The sequence below is a fragment of the Haliaeetus albicilla genome, chromosome 13, assembly GCF_947461875.1.
Source record: "Haliaeetus albicilla chromosome 13, bHalAlb1.1, whole genome shotgun sequence".
Taxonomy (NCBI): Eukaryota; Metazoa; Chordata; class Aves; order Accipitriformes; family Accipitridae; genus Haliaeetus; species Haliaeetus albicilla.
Genome location: NC_091495.1, coordinates 15,082,997 through 15,099,170, shown reverse-complemented (window position 1 = coordinate 15,099,170; position 16,174 = coordinate 15,082,997). Strand labels below are relative to the sequence as shown.

Sequence of the window (16,174 nt, the reverse complement as noted above, 5' to 3'; positions counted from 1 at the left end):
GGTTTTTTGCAGGTAGGGGAGGGTGGGGTGTAGGTAGAGCAGGTATTGTCTCTCACTGTGTGTTTATAGTGTCTAACAGAGAAAATATAATTTCAGATGAAGCCTCTAGATGCTGCTGTAATAAAAAAAATCTCACACATACTATCCTTGTTCAATACAGTGATTTCCAATAAGCATCCCTCACCAGTCTGAGCTAAGAGCTTATACATCAGTAACAAATTAATTATATCAGTGCAGAAAAAAAGAACATTAAAGATTTATATTTTTAATATTTTTGCAGAAGATTAGAGCTAAAGAACAAACCTGACAATCAATCAGAAGCTATGATACATCCTGACACTTTTTTTTAAACACGGAACTCTGAGAAATTTATTGATAAATCCAGTACAGAAGGTCTTTCTTTGTAATTTATTCAAAATCTGTAAAAAGGCCAAAAGGCATGAGATACTTCCATTAAAGCTGAAAAAAGTTTTTTCAACACACACAAAAAAAAAGGCAAGTAAATGTAGTTATTTTGCTCAGAGCTCAATACATGTTTTCTCACTGAATGGATTCTCCTCTTGGATTAGCCACTAAGTCAGGACAACAAATATTTGAAATGCTCTTGGCTTAACTCTTGCCATAAGCAAAAAGCAGTCAACAAAGTTACATGGCAGGCTTTCAGCCTGGGAAACAGCTCCATTTTTTCCAATTTTCAGTTCTCATGGACAATAAGAAGCTCAAAGTCTCAGTGATGTCTTACACATGAGGAAAATACCCCAGATTTTTAGTTACAGAATTTTTAGCTAGCAGCTCCTGTAACTGTCAGTGAGGCCTGTGTTAAAAAAAAAAAATTTTAAAAAAAATAATCAAAGTTTGATTGAGATATGAGTAAGCTGGTAATATGTTCCTTCTGCAGGCATACCCAACTGATAGAGAAATAATGCTTTGAAATTATTCCCTCAGCAGAATTTTTTAAAGTAGAATTCAACAACCAGCATGACACTTGTAACACATAACAAGCTACCACCAGTTTCTCTCTCAAGACATATTTTAACAAGATTTGAGCTGGCCTATGCAGAGGGCTGGTTTTCAGCCTCTTCTTTCAGTTGCTCTTCTGAAATCCAGAATCTCCTCAGTTTAAAAGTGCTAGCTGGAGCACTCAGCTTCAGGTTCACCTCTACATAAACCTGAACCTTTTCAGAGAGAAATGGAATAAAATTGAAGAAAAACATCTTGAAAGAAACCCTTGATTGCAGCTCACTCATAAAGGAAAGCTATAAATGGAATAAATCAAGCTCCAATTGCTTTAAAAAAAAAACCATACAAAAAAAAAGATACCCAAGTCCAGATTTTTTCTTGATTTATTTATGGTTTCTGGCTCAGCCAACATCAGGGCAAGTCCCTCTGAAAGCAGGGTTACTCAGAATATATGAAAAGACAGCAGTAGCTATTAAAAAAAGATACATTTTAGAAGAGGGTCTCAAGTACCATCAGGTGAAATACAATCAGAAACAGGTATTGCATGCAATCCTTACTTCAGGCATTTTCCCTGTTTTGTACTGAATTACTAGCCTCTTTTGTTACCATGTGTAGAAATAAAGTCTGAGAAAACGCTCCCCTCCTTTTATTAATAAGGGTGAATATATTTAAGATATAGTCTAAACATACCAAGAACACTCAAGATAGGTTGGTTTTGTTTACTTTACACAATTTTTGAGAGGAGGAATCACAGTTATCAAAACAACTCTTCCTACTTTCAGTTGAATCAAACTGGAAGTAAGATTCTCAGGGTTTCTATTTCATCCCAATTTTATAGTCAAGAGGACAAGGGACAGTTCAGACAGGCAAACCCCAGTTCTAATAAACAGTGATGGCTGAATATTGTTCGCAAAAGTATCCAGAAGTTCAAAAGTTTATCCTGCCATGCTCACTGAAATAGTCCAGGCTTCTTTTATGTGAAATTTGATGGCAAAAAGTGCAAGAAAAGACTTTTCCTAATTTAGGCTTGTTTAAAAATTATCTTTAATAACGTCAATGGTGTAGGTAGAATATCAGGGTTTTGTTTATCCATATTAATTAATCAACTTCTAATTATCAATGAAATCTTAATTCCCATAAAAGCTTTGTTATCAGTGGACATACAGATATATAATACAAAAACCAGACCTGTACTGACTTCACTAGCAAAAGTTTAATCAATTCTAGGTGTATGTAGGATAATTTACAGTCTGGACTTAAAATCTGGTTAGTATTGTTAGAATACAGCACAGTTCTATGCTTGTGGTTCAGAGCAGACAAAACTTAAGGATCTGAACGAGTATGAAAAACTGGGTCCTTTCTTCAGTCAGTTGGAGTAGGAATACCATACAGCCTAGGGCATGGTCTACAAACAAACATTTTCTGGTTTCAGTAGTGCTATTAAACAAGTTCTAAGTGTGAGCTCAGCACTATAAAAATCAGCTTCTGTACTGTCATCCTCTGTAGCTAATCCAGTGCAACTTCTGTAGACAGTATTTGCTGTTCAGTGTTGTTTCAGTGGTGTATAAAAACAAGCAGATCGAAAGAGAAGAGTGTTAATAACTTAAACTAAGAAAAAGCTAAAGAATAAAGATAACTGGCTAGTGGGCAATATTAATTAAATCTACCTCAAAAATAAAAATGAGGAAGAAATTCTGTCTTCATTTACACTAGAGCAAATATAGGGCCATTCTTCTGAACTTAAAAGAACTGTATAAATATTTGTGCCTTTCTGTTGTAGGTATATTGAAATAATTCTAAAGATACTATTATTGTAGTTTTTTTAAAATAAGAATGATGATTTTGGAAATAAGTTTTATTTGCTATGAAACTGTTTAGAAAACTAAGAATTTGATTCTCTTTTCTCTCATCTTTTAAGGACTTCCAACATATCTAGATAGATTGCTCCTTCTCTTCTATAATGTGTTACTTCCTTCTGCTTTGAGTACTTGTATTAAAAAAAACAACATATGAGCATTCAGATATTAAGGAGTGTCCCTCTAGGGAATTTATTTTGCAGAGAGCCACCAGGAGGTCTCCAGGACAGAACAGTATTCAAACTGATACAGAGTCAATCATTTTTAACTGTCGAGACCTACCATAATCATACCATGCTCTGAGACACTACCTATAACTTTTATGAACACTTGAATCTACTCCTGTTCTGTGTCAACCTCCTTGTCTCTATTCTGGCAAAGATGCCTTCCTAAATACACTGTTCATCTTTATCCCATCATACCTAAACCCTTTAAGTAACTTCCAAGTCATGTTCATATCTCTCCTGAAGCCCACCTGAACTGCAAAGGGTACATAGGTGGAAGAAGGGAATAGAATCATCTAATATACACCTCCAATCCTGTATAACCATGCAACCTCTCACTGGCTTCATCCATTTCCCCTTCCATCATATTTAAGAACTTTCCACACCACATGGGTCCCCAGTGAGCATATAACTAGTAATGGAGGTTAAGAGCTCAGATGAACCAACTGAAGTCAGCAACATTTAATACACAAATAAAGTAGAATTACAATGCCTGGAGTAAGGCTTCTATAATTTGCCATATGAAAACTTATTCTAAACTTTTTAATCCAAAAATACAACATATCATCCAAAACCCAGGACTGCAGGCTGCATGTTCTCTGGAGCCAGGAATGCTCCGAGAAGTTCATTAGGCTCCCAGAGCCCAGACCTGCTAATGACAACAGTCACCAAACACAAAACAAAAAAAAGTCTCCAGGAAAAAGTCTGCTTCTCCCACAATATTTTCAGCTGAGTCTCCTCAAAGAGAGGCAGAACATAAACCATAATCTCCAGGAGCTGTCCTAATGCTTAACCATGGGAACCAAGCCACTACTGACCTTTACTACATAACGTATGTAATAAACCTACCAGGGAAATTGGAAGAAATGCCCTATAAAGTTGTTTTCCTTTCTGTTCAGACTTTATTGAAAAAAAAAATCTAATATTTTTAAGAGCTCTAAAGCTCAGAACAGTTTCACAGCAGGTATGTCTTCTCTAATAAGGTAGCTTCTTTCTTTCTTACACTCTTAAATGCTCCCCAGACAGCAACATCTGAAACAGGAAACTTACTAATGGAGTCAGTCTGACATTTTCACTAGTGTTTCTAAGGCTATTTAATAGTAATAGCTTACACATGCTGTACAAATCCTCGTCTCACAAATGTAGTGAGGTCTCAACACTTGTTATAATGAAATATCCTATTCTTCTTCTATGGAATCAGAAGTTATACACAAAGATGATTAATGAAGTGCATACAGTCATATAAAAGGCAGATTCAGAAACAAAAATTAAGATTCCTGATTTCAGGATTGGAACAGTAGTCAGTATTTCTCAATACAATTTATCATTCTTAATTACAATGACCTAGCTATATCAGGAGCAGCCTTTAAACAGAATTACGGCCTAAATCTTGCAATTTCGTTGTTCTAATTTATTCCCTTCCTTCTGGCTGGTGATATCTCCTTTCGAAGAGGCTATATTTCTTTATTACAAAAATATTTTTCAAAGCTTTCCTCATCAAACTTCTTTGTTTCAATTAGGAAAAAAAAAATTGTTTAGGTTCCAGCATAGATTTAATGACACAAAGAAAAATGTGCCTAGAAATAATTACAGGGACAAGTCATAAATTAGCACTCATGACAATTCTCAGGGCATGCTACAAAGCCAAATACAGTTACACAGGGAAATGTATGATTACACCAAGTGAGTGCTGTATTTTCAGCTAAATGTTTCTGCATCTATACTCAACAACAGTGAAATGAACCAACTACCCCCAAAGTAATCAGTCACCATCAGCACTTTCACTCTGGATTTTTATATGGAATGAGCTACATACTTGTTTTTTCAAACCCAGATGCCTGAAGTTACATCCCTCAGTCCACAGGTTTTATTTGCAGAGGTATTAAACTCCTACTAGTCTCATTGACATTTCTGTTAACATAGAGAATAATGCAGACTTTTCATAGGAATTAGGTAGGAACGTATGGGAAAAACATCCCAGGGTATATATTATTGCTGGCACTGGCAATTAAACATGAAATACTGCAAAACTGTCACATCAGAAATATTCATTATGATAGTATTCTTTAAAGAGATGGAAGGGATGATTAGGAAGTGGACATAAAAAATGAATAAACAATTCTAAAATAATTTGTGAGCTCCTTATGCCTAGTCTGGACCATTTTATGCTCAGTTAAAAGACAACAAAACAAAGAGGATCCAACTGCTCCACTTTGAATAAGGATGTCTTCTTTTACAGAGGGCGACACCATTTGTAAGGTACTTCCTCACATCCTTGCGTGGAGATGGGGCCACAGCATGCAGGGACAGACTGTTTCTGAGGCAGCACAGTGACTTAGCATGGAGGGGCTTTCATAATTAGTAAGAACATATAAGGTGATTTAAAGATTTGAAGATTTTTTCCATCTAGAATGTGCTGCCTAGAAGTGAAGGATGGCATGTCACTGACAAATATAGTTTTTCATAAAGCCAACATGTAATCAGTTTGATAGTTGACACTATTACAATATATTGTATTTCATGTGCTTTATTGCTCTTCTCCTTTGCAACAAATCTCAAAGAAACAAGGTTTGCATGACAGCTAAGGGAACAGCTTGGGGATAGTAGGGCTCAAGAGACACTCCGGAAGAATGAGATGGTCTGATTTCTTGGCAAGACAGCTTAGGCATGTCACTGTGGTAGAGAAGGGGGCGCTTGCATGTAACATGCAAGTTTGGGGCAAGCAAATACACCCACATAGAGCTGGTAGGCCAGTGGCAGTCCTCTTTTTACCTGTCCTCTTTATTGCTATCAGAAGTACAGTACTCCCAGAAAGTTTAAACTCTTCTTTAGGTGGCCTCTGTTGAGTCTGTAACTACCTGTACATTCGCTGGCTGTTTTCTTGTAAGCTGTTCTCCCCATTTTTGCACAGCTTCGTATTTTCAGTCTCAGTACAGTCTCTATTGTTTAACTGAAATCAACTTCCTCTAAAACCTGTAATTTCCTTTTTTAAATATTTACAAACTCATTCGGTAAGTGTGATGTATTTTTCAGCTTAACATGGTATCATCACATTCTAATTTAAAGCTGAAAAGAGCTATAAAACCCATAAAGAACACACTGCTATGATATGAATATTTAATAATAATGATCTACAAAAATGGACTTCGCTATTGAACTATTTAAATGGATCTCCTGAACATGTAAGAAAATATTAGATTTGATGTTCCACTTAGTGATGTATTACTTGGAGATACATACACAAGACTTCTAGCTGAGTAGCTTAGAATTGCCATCTTCTTGCATTTTGCTGGCATATTTTTACCTTTACCATGATTAAACATGTTATCTCGCTGTCTCACAGTATTACTAGAACATAAGAACTCTGGAAACACACCAACTCACATTTGCTGAGATATTGTTGAAAGCTAATGTACAGGCTAAGCAGAAATATATGCAACATTATCTAAACATAAGCCATTAGTCCGATAAGAAACAATCAGGTCCTTTGGAAGCACCAGGCTTCAACTCTGGTATGTGTGGGATCACAGAATACTGGATCCTCCTCATTGTAGCTCGTTAGCTCAAGTTCACAAGTGCTAGGGCACCTGCAGCTTTCAGCATCAGGCAGGGGCTAAGTATCAGGATTAAATGAGCACTCGGTCAAATAGGCTATTAATAATACACAGACATATGTCACGTACTTCATCATCACAGTGCTCTCTTATTTGTTCTGCAGTAACAGGTAACCAAGTCATCATACTGGATCACACTAAAGGCTCATTTCATGCAGACTCAGTTTTCAAAGGCTGTTACGCTATCACTGGGCAAGTGTCATTAACATCAAAATTAGTAATAAGCTAAAACCCCATCAAAGATCAGGGCCCACTGACAAAACAAGTGTCAAAAGAGAGCTCTTGTCCTGAGGAACTTTAAATAAAAAAGTCCACCTATACTTGAAAGTAAATGAAACTGTTAGAAAGCGCCTGTACATCACAAGCAAGAAAGCCCAATGCTCCATAGTAAGTGTAGGACGTATTATTACACTTTACATTGGCCCTAAGTATGCATAGGTCACTGTTTACTGTTCTGTGTTGTCCCTGTTGATCAGGACAGCTGGAGTCAGAGCTCACTAGAAAGAGGAAAACTAGCAAAATTATGTTTATGGGGAGTGACAGAAGTTAAGCTAAAAACTTCGAAGTTCATAGCTACTTTTCATTGTTAGATTTGTGTTGTTTCTTGGTCAGAACACAAACAAGTACTTTGGCTTTTCTGTACCTCAAATTCCTTGCAACTCGTGGGGAGCATTCATAGTTCTGCTTGCCTAAAACATCACAGTGCCCACCCTAGGCACTCAGCTTTTTGCTATCGATTCTCCAGCACGTGAAGTCTGAACATAATTGTTAGCTTGATGCTGGAATTCTTAATCTGTGAAGAAAATGTATCCCCTTGAGCTGAGCAGGATACCCATGACTTTTCAGTATGTGTCTCTCACCTTACTGACTGCTATATACCGGTTTGGGGTTTTTTTTTTTTTGGTTGGTTGGTTAGTGGGGTGCTGTGGGTTTTTTTGAACTATCTCAACTAGGACATGCATTTTAGTAGAAAGCCCTACCCAATGGGCAACTTCCTTGTATTCCAAAAGGCTTTTCTAAATTCAGGAGTGGCCTGTTTTATTCTGATAACAGAAAAAAACCTCTATCATCTTCATATTACTATAGAAGGTAAAGATTGCTACTATTAATGAAACAAAATATTTAAAAATCTGTTGGAATACTAATTGTACTGAGTACCTTCTGATAAAATATCTTTCTGCTCCTCTGCTGTCTGTGAATATATTTCATAATATTTTGACCTACATTTTGTATCTTGCCCTAGCCAAAAAACAACTTTCCAACACAGCTATAGCTGAGCATATCCATAATTTAAGGACAAAGTGTATAAGTATTCCTAATTACCTCCAAAGCAAGTTTGATGAACCTGTGAAAATTAAGGAAAAAAACCCCCCAAAACAGACATATTGCAGCAGGAAAATAAGTCACCAGTGACCATAACACTACTTTTTAGTGTTATCAAACAATAAAATATAGAATGTTCAGACTAGATCTTGTTAATGTTTCCAGGCCCAGATTAGAATAAATCTAATGTAAAGATTTTCTTTTTGCTTCTGGTGCTTCTTAATTTCTCTGGAGGAGTTTGCTTTTCAATAAAATTGAAAATTTTATTGTTAAATATTTGAGTTAAATAATGTAAAAGTAGGATGCTTTTTTTTTTAAAAAAAAGCTTGAAGGCAAAAAGCTTTCAAACAAAAAATTCCTTCTTGCTGCAAATTTCTCCAGATTGCTTTCAGTATTTCCTGAAAGAGGCATTGCTGAGACAAATCATTTGCAGAAACATGTTGACTACTTCCGTTTAATTTAATATAAGGGAGAAGAAATTTGAATAGCAAAACCTGTTTCTACAATAAAAGGGTTAGCATCCCATTCAGATTGTCTGGAGATGGATTTAGATACTCGGTGCTTATTATGATCCGTTAAACAGCAGTAGCTTATTCAGTACACTATGCTATGCCTTGGATGCACTGACCTCGCATATTGTTCAAAGACTGCATACAAAATGGCCTTCCATGAAAAACTGAAATGATACATTCAAAACACTGCAGAGCAGTGAAATACACCTTTAGAAAAAAACCCAGAAGAACATTGCATAATGAATACACTAATACTTTAAAAAGACCTACTCTATTACTAGTACCAAGGCTAAGATTTGCCTGTGAGTTTATTACCTCAATGCATTTGGGAGACAGCCATCTAGCAAGTTTTTCCTGCATCTAGTTGGCATTATTACTTGAAATTACTCTATGGGTGTTCCCCCATGGCATCTCAGAACAAACTGCTTAGGATCACCAAGGCGATTGCGCTGTCTCTGCACTTCACTGAGCTGGTAAATAACTAAAGCTAATTTCATATACCAGCAACACACAGCACCAATCTTGAATTTCACCAGCTACATGGAAACCGCATTTGGTCCTCCAGCTATTTTAAATCAAATCAGTTATGAATGACAACTACTGGAAATTAAATCCAGCTAAATTCCAGCAACACCACAAAAAAAGGCATTTTATTAAGTTTAGGGTTGTGATAACCTGTTTGCACCACTGTGGTCACATAGGGGAGAAGAAACATAAAAGCCAGTATTAACTATGTGAAAGACTTACAGTAAGCTAGTTCTATGGGCCTAATTCCACTTACATGGGGATATGTAAGGGGTGACTCGGCAAAGGCTCGGAGATGACACATCAGATTTTACCAGTGCAAAAGCTGGTCTGGAAGAGAATGAAGAATATGCCAGCAAGAACTAGGTAGCCTATTGCATGCTGTTTGAATGCCTTTTTAACAGGCATGACTGCACAACAGTTCTGACAACAGCTTCAGAAAAGCAACTCAAAGATACAAAAATAATGCATGCATCTTACAACCTCAAGTAAGAAGTCCTGATAATGACCATAGCACTGTTTGCTGTTACAACAGACTTTTGACTAGATAATATCTGCAAATTGAACCCTTCAAGCTGTAAACAACAGTAAAATGTTTGCAAAGATCAAGGGAAGCAAGCATCACTGATAGCCCTCTGCCTTGCTTACAGATGAACTCCTGAAAGAAACACCTTTCCCACTGAATTCCACTTCTGTTATGGAGCCATTTACCTTCCAAAGCTGGTTAAATGATCATCGTGGTGAAATAAGACAGAAGAAATCCTTGAGTATGTTTGGAGATAACTTTGAAACAGAGGTAGGGATGTCTAATTTCTCTGAAAGAGAGGGATATTTTTAAAGGTACAGATAATAGCTGCCTACTGTTCAGACTGAGTGAATCCAGGCCTGGGAAAATTAGGTAGTCAGCAGAGAAAGTTCTGCACCCCTACTGAACAACTCAGCCTTAGCCTGCCCTGCCCTTTGGAAGTGCCTGTCTTCGTCCATTGATTTGAGTAGCTTAGGGCAGGGGCTTCCTAGCTCAGATACTTCCATTCACGGAATCAACCTGAACCTTATTTCCATTCATTTCCTTTGGGATTAAACCAGCTCTCTCACACCACCCCCCACCTCCCCATATTTCCCAGAGCAGAAACACCAGCGTGACTACTCACAAGTGTGTTTGGCTTCCCTATATGTTTGAACAGCATTCTTGGTGCCAAGTCTAATCTGGGTGTGTAAATACACGTTTTTTTCCTCCCCCTCAATCTACATAAAGTGGAAACAAGGAAAACTGGACAGCACTAGAGAGCCTGGGCTGTGCTAAAGCATTTCACTTCTCAGTTTAGTCAAACACAGTCTAGTTTGGGTGTAAATGAAGCTGTCACCATTTGATATCTGTGCTGTATGCACGATAGTTTACAAAACATATTCTTTCCCTGGGCTACTTGGAGTCACACTCTGAAGAATCGAATACATTTGACAACAGAGTGACAGAGAGCATGGGACTGTCAGGAAGAACACAAAAAGGGCAGATGAGGAGAAAAATAAGGTCCAGTCTGCAGCTTTTTTTAACGTTAATGGAAGAACCTTTATAATTCAACAGGCTCTTGGCGGGGCCCAGAGTTCATGAGGAGGAAGTGCCTGTTCCAAGAACAGACGCAGGAAGGATATAGATGCAAAGCTGAGAGTGGGAGGAGGCAGAAGGAATAGATAAGTGAGGATGCAGAGGAGCATAAGGAGTGGCAGGTGTGATCAGTTCCCTTTTTATCAGTAGGAATCAATATGAGAATACCAAACATAATGTGAATTTTAATGTCTGTAAAAATAACATCATCTTCTATGAACATTTTTCTGTAAAAATAGAATTTTTAAATGCTGTAGAAAGATGAATATGTACACTTTCATCACTGGGATGAATCCATTACTTTTCTTCCCTGGTTTTTTTGTTTGTTTGGGTTTTTTTTAAAGGTTATAGCTTACGGACCAGGAACAACTGAGAAAAGTAAAAAGAATTCAGATATCTGGATTTGGCAGCTGGTACGTGATAATTCACACTTGTTAACCGATGAGTTCATATTTCAGTTCAGAGGAGACTGAACAGTAGTAAAGCCTTCAGCAACGGAAGTTAAAATGATTACCTTCCTTCTCACAGAAAAGATCATCAAAACGCACCACCCTTCAGCTTTAAACTACAATGAAAAATAACTGTAAACTACTGTCACCATAAAAATAGTCTCTCTTTTTCCTCATCTTGTATGTTGAGGACAGAGATACTGGCATCCTCCATAAGGTCTCAGTGGGGATTTTAATATACTGTGCCTGGGGTATATACTGTAAATATATTAGAATGCCTCCAAGTGATAAAAAAAAGCATTACCTATTACTTCTGCCTTGAAGCATTTGTCCTCATACTGAAGTCAAACTAGAATCAGGTAGAATAAGCTAATAAAAAAAAATGTAACTGAGAACTTGTTTATACTAAAGCACAGTGGTAAGTGATCCAGATGTCCTTCATTCAACTGAATTCTAGGAAACATTTGCAGCCCAAGGGAAAAACAGAGAAAAGCGAGTTTTCGTTTACACAAGTCAGGCTAGCTTGGGAGGCAGATACTTCTATCAGTTCCTGTTCTGTTGAAATTCACTGGGACTGTCAAATACTAATTAAAGACATAATATTCCTAAAAGACATTTGTTTACACTGCAGCTTACAACAGCCTATGCAATCAAGACCTTGTTGCTGGCAAGAACCTGGGTCCTCTGCTTGACAAGATAATGATGAGTCCATTCCAGTGTGGATGGACTCCTATTAGCAATTTCTGTTAGCTCCCTGCTGACTTGTGAACTGCTTTTCAAGACTTAAAAAGATATTAAGAATCAGAAAAGTAGCAAAGGAGGTTGAAGTATTCCAGGACATTATCTCTGTAATTTCCAGAGCTGTACCAATGCAGGCTGCTAGGTTAGATTTGTAGCAGTGTACCCCCCAAGAGTCAGGCAGTGGGGAACAATGAACCATGAAGCATGGTTTTGGGGATGCTAATAGTGTTGGACAGGGAAGACCAGCTGAATATTTAGCTAGGCTTCATGAAACAGAGCAGGTTTGAAGTGCTCTTTCAGTGGGAAAGATTTCCATACTTACTTGCAGCATTTTTTCTGCTAGTTGACAGGACATGGAAAACTCAAAGCTGGTTATCTGTTCTTTCCTTTAGGAGGGCACATCGACTGTTACCGTGGATGGTAAAACCCTGACTCTATCCGCTGGTGACAGCCTGCTTGTCCAGGCCCAGTCTACGTGAGTAGACATGAACAGTGGTTCAATGCATGATTTCCCAGCTTCCAACATAAATTCTGTGTATTTGGCTCACCCCAGGCTGGACATCAGCTGGTGCAGAAACACAGCATCTATGAATGCAGGATTTGCAATAGCCCCCATTATTCCTGAGGGCAGAAGTGTCTTCAGGAGGAAGCAACAAATCCATTCATTCCAGTTCACCTCTTATGATTAAAGCTGGGGAAAATAAAAAAGATAAGCACTATCAAGAAAAAGCAGCGTGCAAGAGACCATGCATAAAGGTAGAAGGCATGAATACACCAATGGGCAGTCACAGCAGATCCTCTAAGCCTCAGTCCAGGCTTAATAAAGATCAACGCAGCAAGATTTGGGGTTCAGACTAAGAACACAGCTCTCTTTCTGAAGTAGGATGCATATGGCTGTTTCATAGTCATGACACACATGATATATGTAAAGGAAAAAAACCAGTGAAAATAGTTTCCAGAGAGAACAGAAAGGGAAAGTACTTGCCAACTCTTGTGAAGAGTGGCATAAGCTGATAAAATGCCCACTGTGAAGAAGATGAAGGATGATGTATACTCACTGGTAATGCAATGCAGCAGATTATAGGCAGATGATAAAAAAGGCCTTCTTTCCTACAGGAAAAGTCTAATAAGTAGTAGTGCTGACATTTGCACATTTTGTACAGCACTGAAAACATTTGCTGAAAGAGCTGAAACCATCCAGCTGTGCACAGAACAGTTCTCTACACCTGTGATTCCAACACATAGCCACCTCCTCCCTTCACCATTACTTCCACCACTTCTATGAAATCACTTAATCTTAAATCAATTCCCAGTCCTGCAGTCCAATCAATGAGCATGTGTTTTCAAGATCACAGCATGATGCATGTGCAGAGATCTGCCAGCACAGTTCATATTGCATTGTCATTTATCAGATCTGTACAGCAGGCACCTTTTATTGTATGCATCACTGTTGCACACTGATTGATCTCTGGCCATCTCTGCAACTGGGAAAGAAACAGCTAATAAAAGTGATGACCACAAGAAAAATACTATTAAATTAATAGATACTAATTTTGTTAAATTAATATGTGTACTGAGGTGATTCTGTTCCAGTCCTCATGTCACTGAGATCAGAACAGATGCCTTCCCCCTTGGTTGATCCATAAGTAGATATACATGCTTCCTCACCATTTCATGATGTTTGGCTTGTATTAGTGATATTTCAGGAATTACTCTTCGCCATCACAAGATATACCAATATGGAGAGAGAACAAGTGTAATCATGACAGAACCTGTATGTTTTCCCCTACTTTTCAGTAGCATCAATGTTTTAGTTGTTGATTTGAGTGTGTGGTTCCCCCCCATACACATTTGGTCATCTCTCTTTCTATTTTTCCAGGCACTGCTGGAAGAGAACAGAAGAATGTGTTGCTCTCTGCATTGCTCAGGATCCAAAACGCAAGCAGCCTTATACCTAGCTCCTGTGCCAGTTGACTTTGATGATAACTAAGTTTTAACCTACTTCTCTTATCTAAATGATCTTTTAGTGAGAATGCCTGGAAATATGAATAGTCTAACACTTAATTCAGTGTAATCATTGTGGAGTCAAGTGCTGTGCACAGTTAAAACTTTTCCCCCCAAGTAGTTAGTTTCAGCAAAATCTACAATCAATAATTTTTTTAAAAAACAAACAGAACAATCATTCTTATCTGAAAGGAAATGAAAACAGATCCAAGTAGCAGGATTACTTATATAATAATATATATGATACTACCTAGAGTAAGTTAAAGGCTTTTTAAAGGCAAGTCTCTGCCACAACATGTAGAAAAGGAGATAGGACAGAAACTGTCATGCCTACTGAGGTAAGAGTCTTCATTTTTTTTGTTTCAGTTTTGTCATTTGTAATAAATTGGGTATAATGTTAGTTACCCAGCCCACAGTAGAGGAGCTTTAACTGGCAGTAGCTCACAGGTGTTGAGATATTTGGCTAAAAGGCCCTTTAAAAAACAAAACAATCTGCTGCACTCCTTGAGGATCTCAGTGCTTTGTGAAAGAGAGGAAGGTGCATTAGTAAAGGGGGAAGCAGCACCCGCAACAGCATCAAGCATTACTTAGATCACCACTGTACTTGCTTCAGGTAACTTACTATCAGTTTACCAAATCCAGCAAAGCAGTATCAATCACAGTTATCAGTAACATGCCACACATACCATGCTGAATGCTGTCTATACAATATACTATCAACAACACAGCACTGCAATATGACTGAACACAGGAGCATCGAGGTCATGGGTGTTCCTGTGCAGCAGAAATCTCAAGTCAAAGTAGCCTAAGAAGTGTGTTGTGGAACAAGGGAGCAGAAAAATTATTATAATTAGTTTCTACTAAGAGCTGCTTCTTTTTGAACAATGAGGTTTCTTGCAGAAATAACAAGTGTCAAATTATCTTTCACTGCTTTTATTCCAAGAACTCTCCAGAGGGGGTTTTGTTTGGTTTGGGTTTTTTTTAATTGTCCTACACATAATTAACATCAGAAAATAGGTTGCTTAAATGTCTGCAGGTATTATCAATTACACACTTGAAAAAGCAAAAAGTTACCATTTGTTGATTTTTTTTTTGTAATTCTAATTAAGTTCAGAAAATATTTCTTTACAATATCTATCACCTACAAAGCTCATTAAACTGAGATGTCATATGTGTTTTATTCAAGTGTTCATTCTTCTGATGAGAAAGACTCAGGTGGCTTACCTTTAATCTATAACTTAAATACAAGTTCACTGGCTTTTCTAGTAAAGCATAGAGCAGAACTTTGCTACATCCTCCTTATAACAGGGAACGTAATTTAAGAAATTGAGCCTAGTCCTGAAGGCTATTATGAGTGTGAGCTATCACACATGAAAAGAAGCTATAACACTCCTTTTGAACAAGGGAGTCATTTATCTGATTACCATTGGTATTGTGTTTGTAGGACTACCTACTCCTTGAGTGAGAGTCTATGGTTGAGGAATCTAGAGTACCAAAGCGTTATATTTTTAGTCCACCAGTTAGAGGGTTACCACAGAAATATTTCTATATTTCACACTGAATAAGTGAATAAAACACATCAACATGTAGAACAGTGTCCAGAATAATCAACAGCTCTTCATCCATCTAGAGACACTAGCACCATGGAAATTTCAGAATAAAAATTAAGGCTCCTCTAGATTAGATACCTCCCAGGATTTAAAATCAAGGCTCCACTCAAACTATATTTTTGATGAAGTCCTTCTATGATAACTTGTGTTTGAACAGCTGAATTCTACCCAGGTCCCATGCTAGGTGCCTCAAATCAGAGAGAGAACCAGACTAGGAACATTAAGTCAGATTCATCACCCACAGTTCTGCCACTGCCTGTGATCAGAAACCAGGGCTGAGCAGGTCATCAATTAACTTCTGAGGAAGAGTTGCTGTCATCTAAAAACTAGGTAAGAAGTGTCCAGTCCCATTAGTATGCCTAAGAATCAGGATCAAACCAGCATGAGAAGATTTATAAACAGGCTTAGATACCAAGTACTGGGAGAAGAGAATTTTATGTTCTTGTGTCTCTTTTGAGAATTCCTTCAGTTGTTTCTCCTTGCCTGCCTGCCTTCCCCCCCGCACCATTCAGTAATTATTTGGTAGTCAGAGCACAAATGAAAGCACGGAGAACTTCTCATTTACTCCTTTTAAGGTGCTTAACCACTTATTTAGAAACCTGCAACTTCTCTTTTTCCAAGTCTTCAAATAGTTCCAGGGGTCCTGATTAGTCAGTGAATCTTTTTCAGGTGCTTTATTCTTCCTCCATATTATATATATTGTAAATTGCCCCAACAATTGTACATTTATAATTAGATGCACCCATGCTTATG

The 16,174-nt window shown here is 37.7% G+C and overlaps 1 protein-coding gene across 3 annotated transcripts in view; it reads left to right on the top strand.

The window, feature by feature from the left end:
• The window catches only part of HAAO (3-hydroxyanthranilate 3,4-dioxygenase), a 35,956-nt gene extending 20,965 nt beyond the window's left edge, over positions 1-14,991 (top strand). For all 3 annotated transcript variants that reach the window (XM_069800249.1, XM_009913662.2, XM_069800250.1), the window contains 4 exons: positions 9,665-9,810; positions 10,962-11,030; positions 12,200-12,282; positions 13,687-14,991. In XM_069800249.1, coding sequence (XP_069656350.1) covers positions 9,665-9,810; positions 10,962-11,030; positions 12,200-12,282; positions 13,687-13,765 — 377 coding nt within the window. In that variant the 3' untranslated portion in view covers positions 13,766-14,991. The remainder of the gene's footprint in view (positions 1-9,664; positions 9,811-10,961; positions 11,031-12,199; positions 12,283-13,686) is intronic.
• Positions 14,992-16,174: the final 1,183 nt, after the last annotated feature.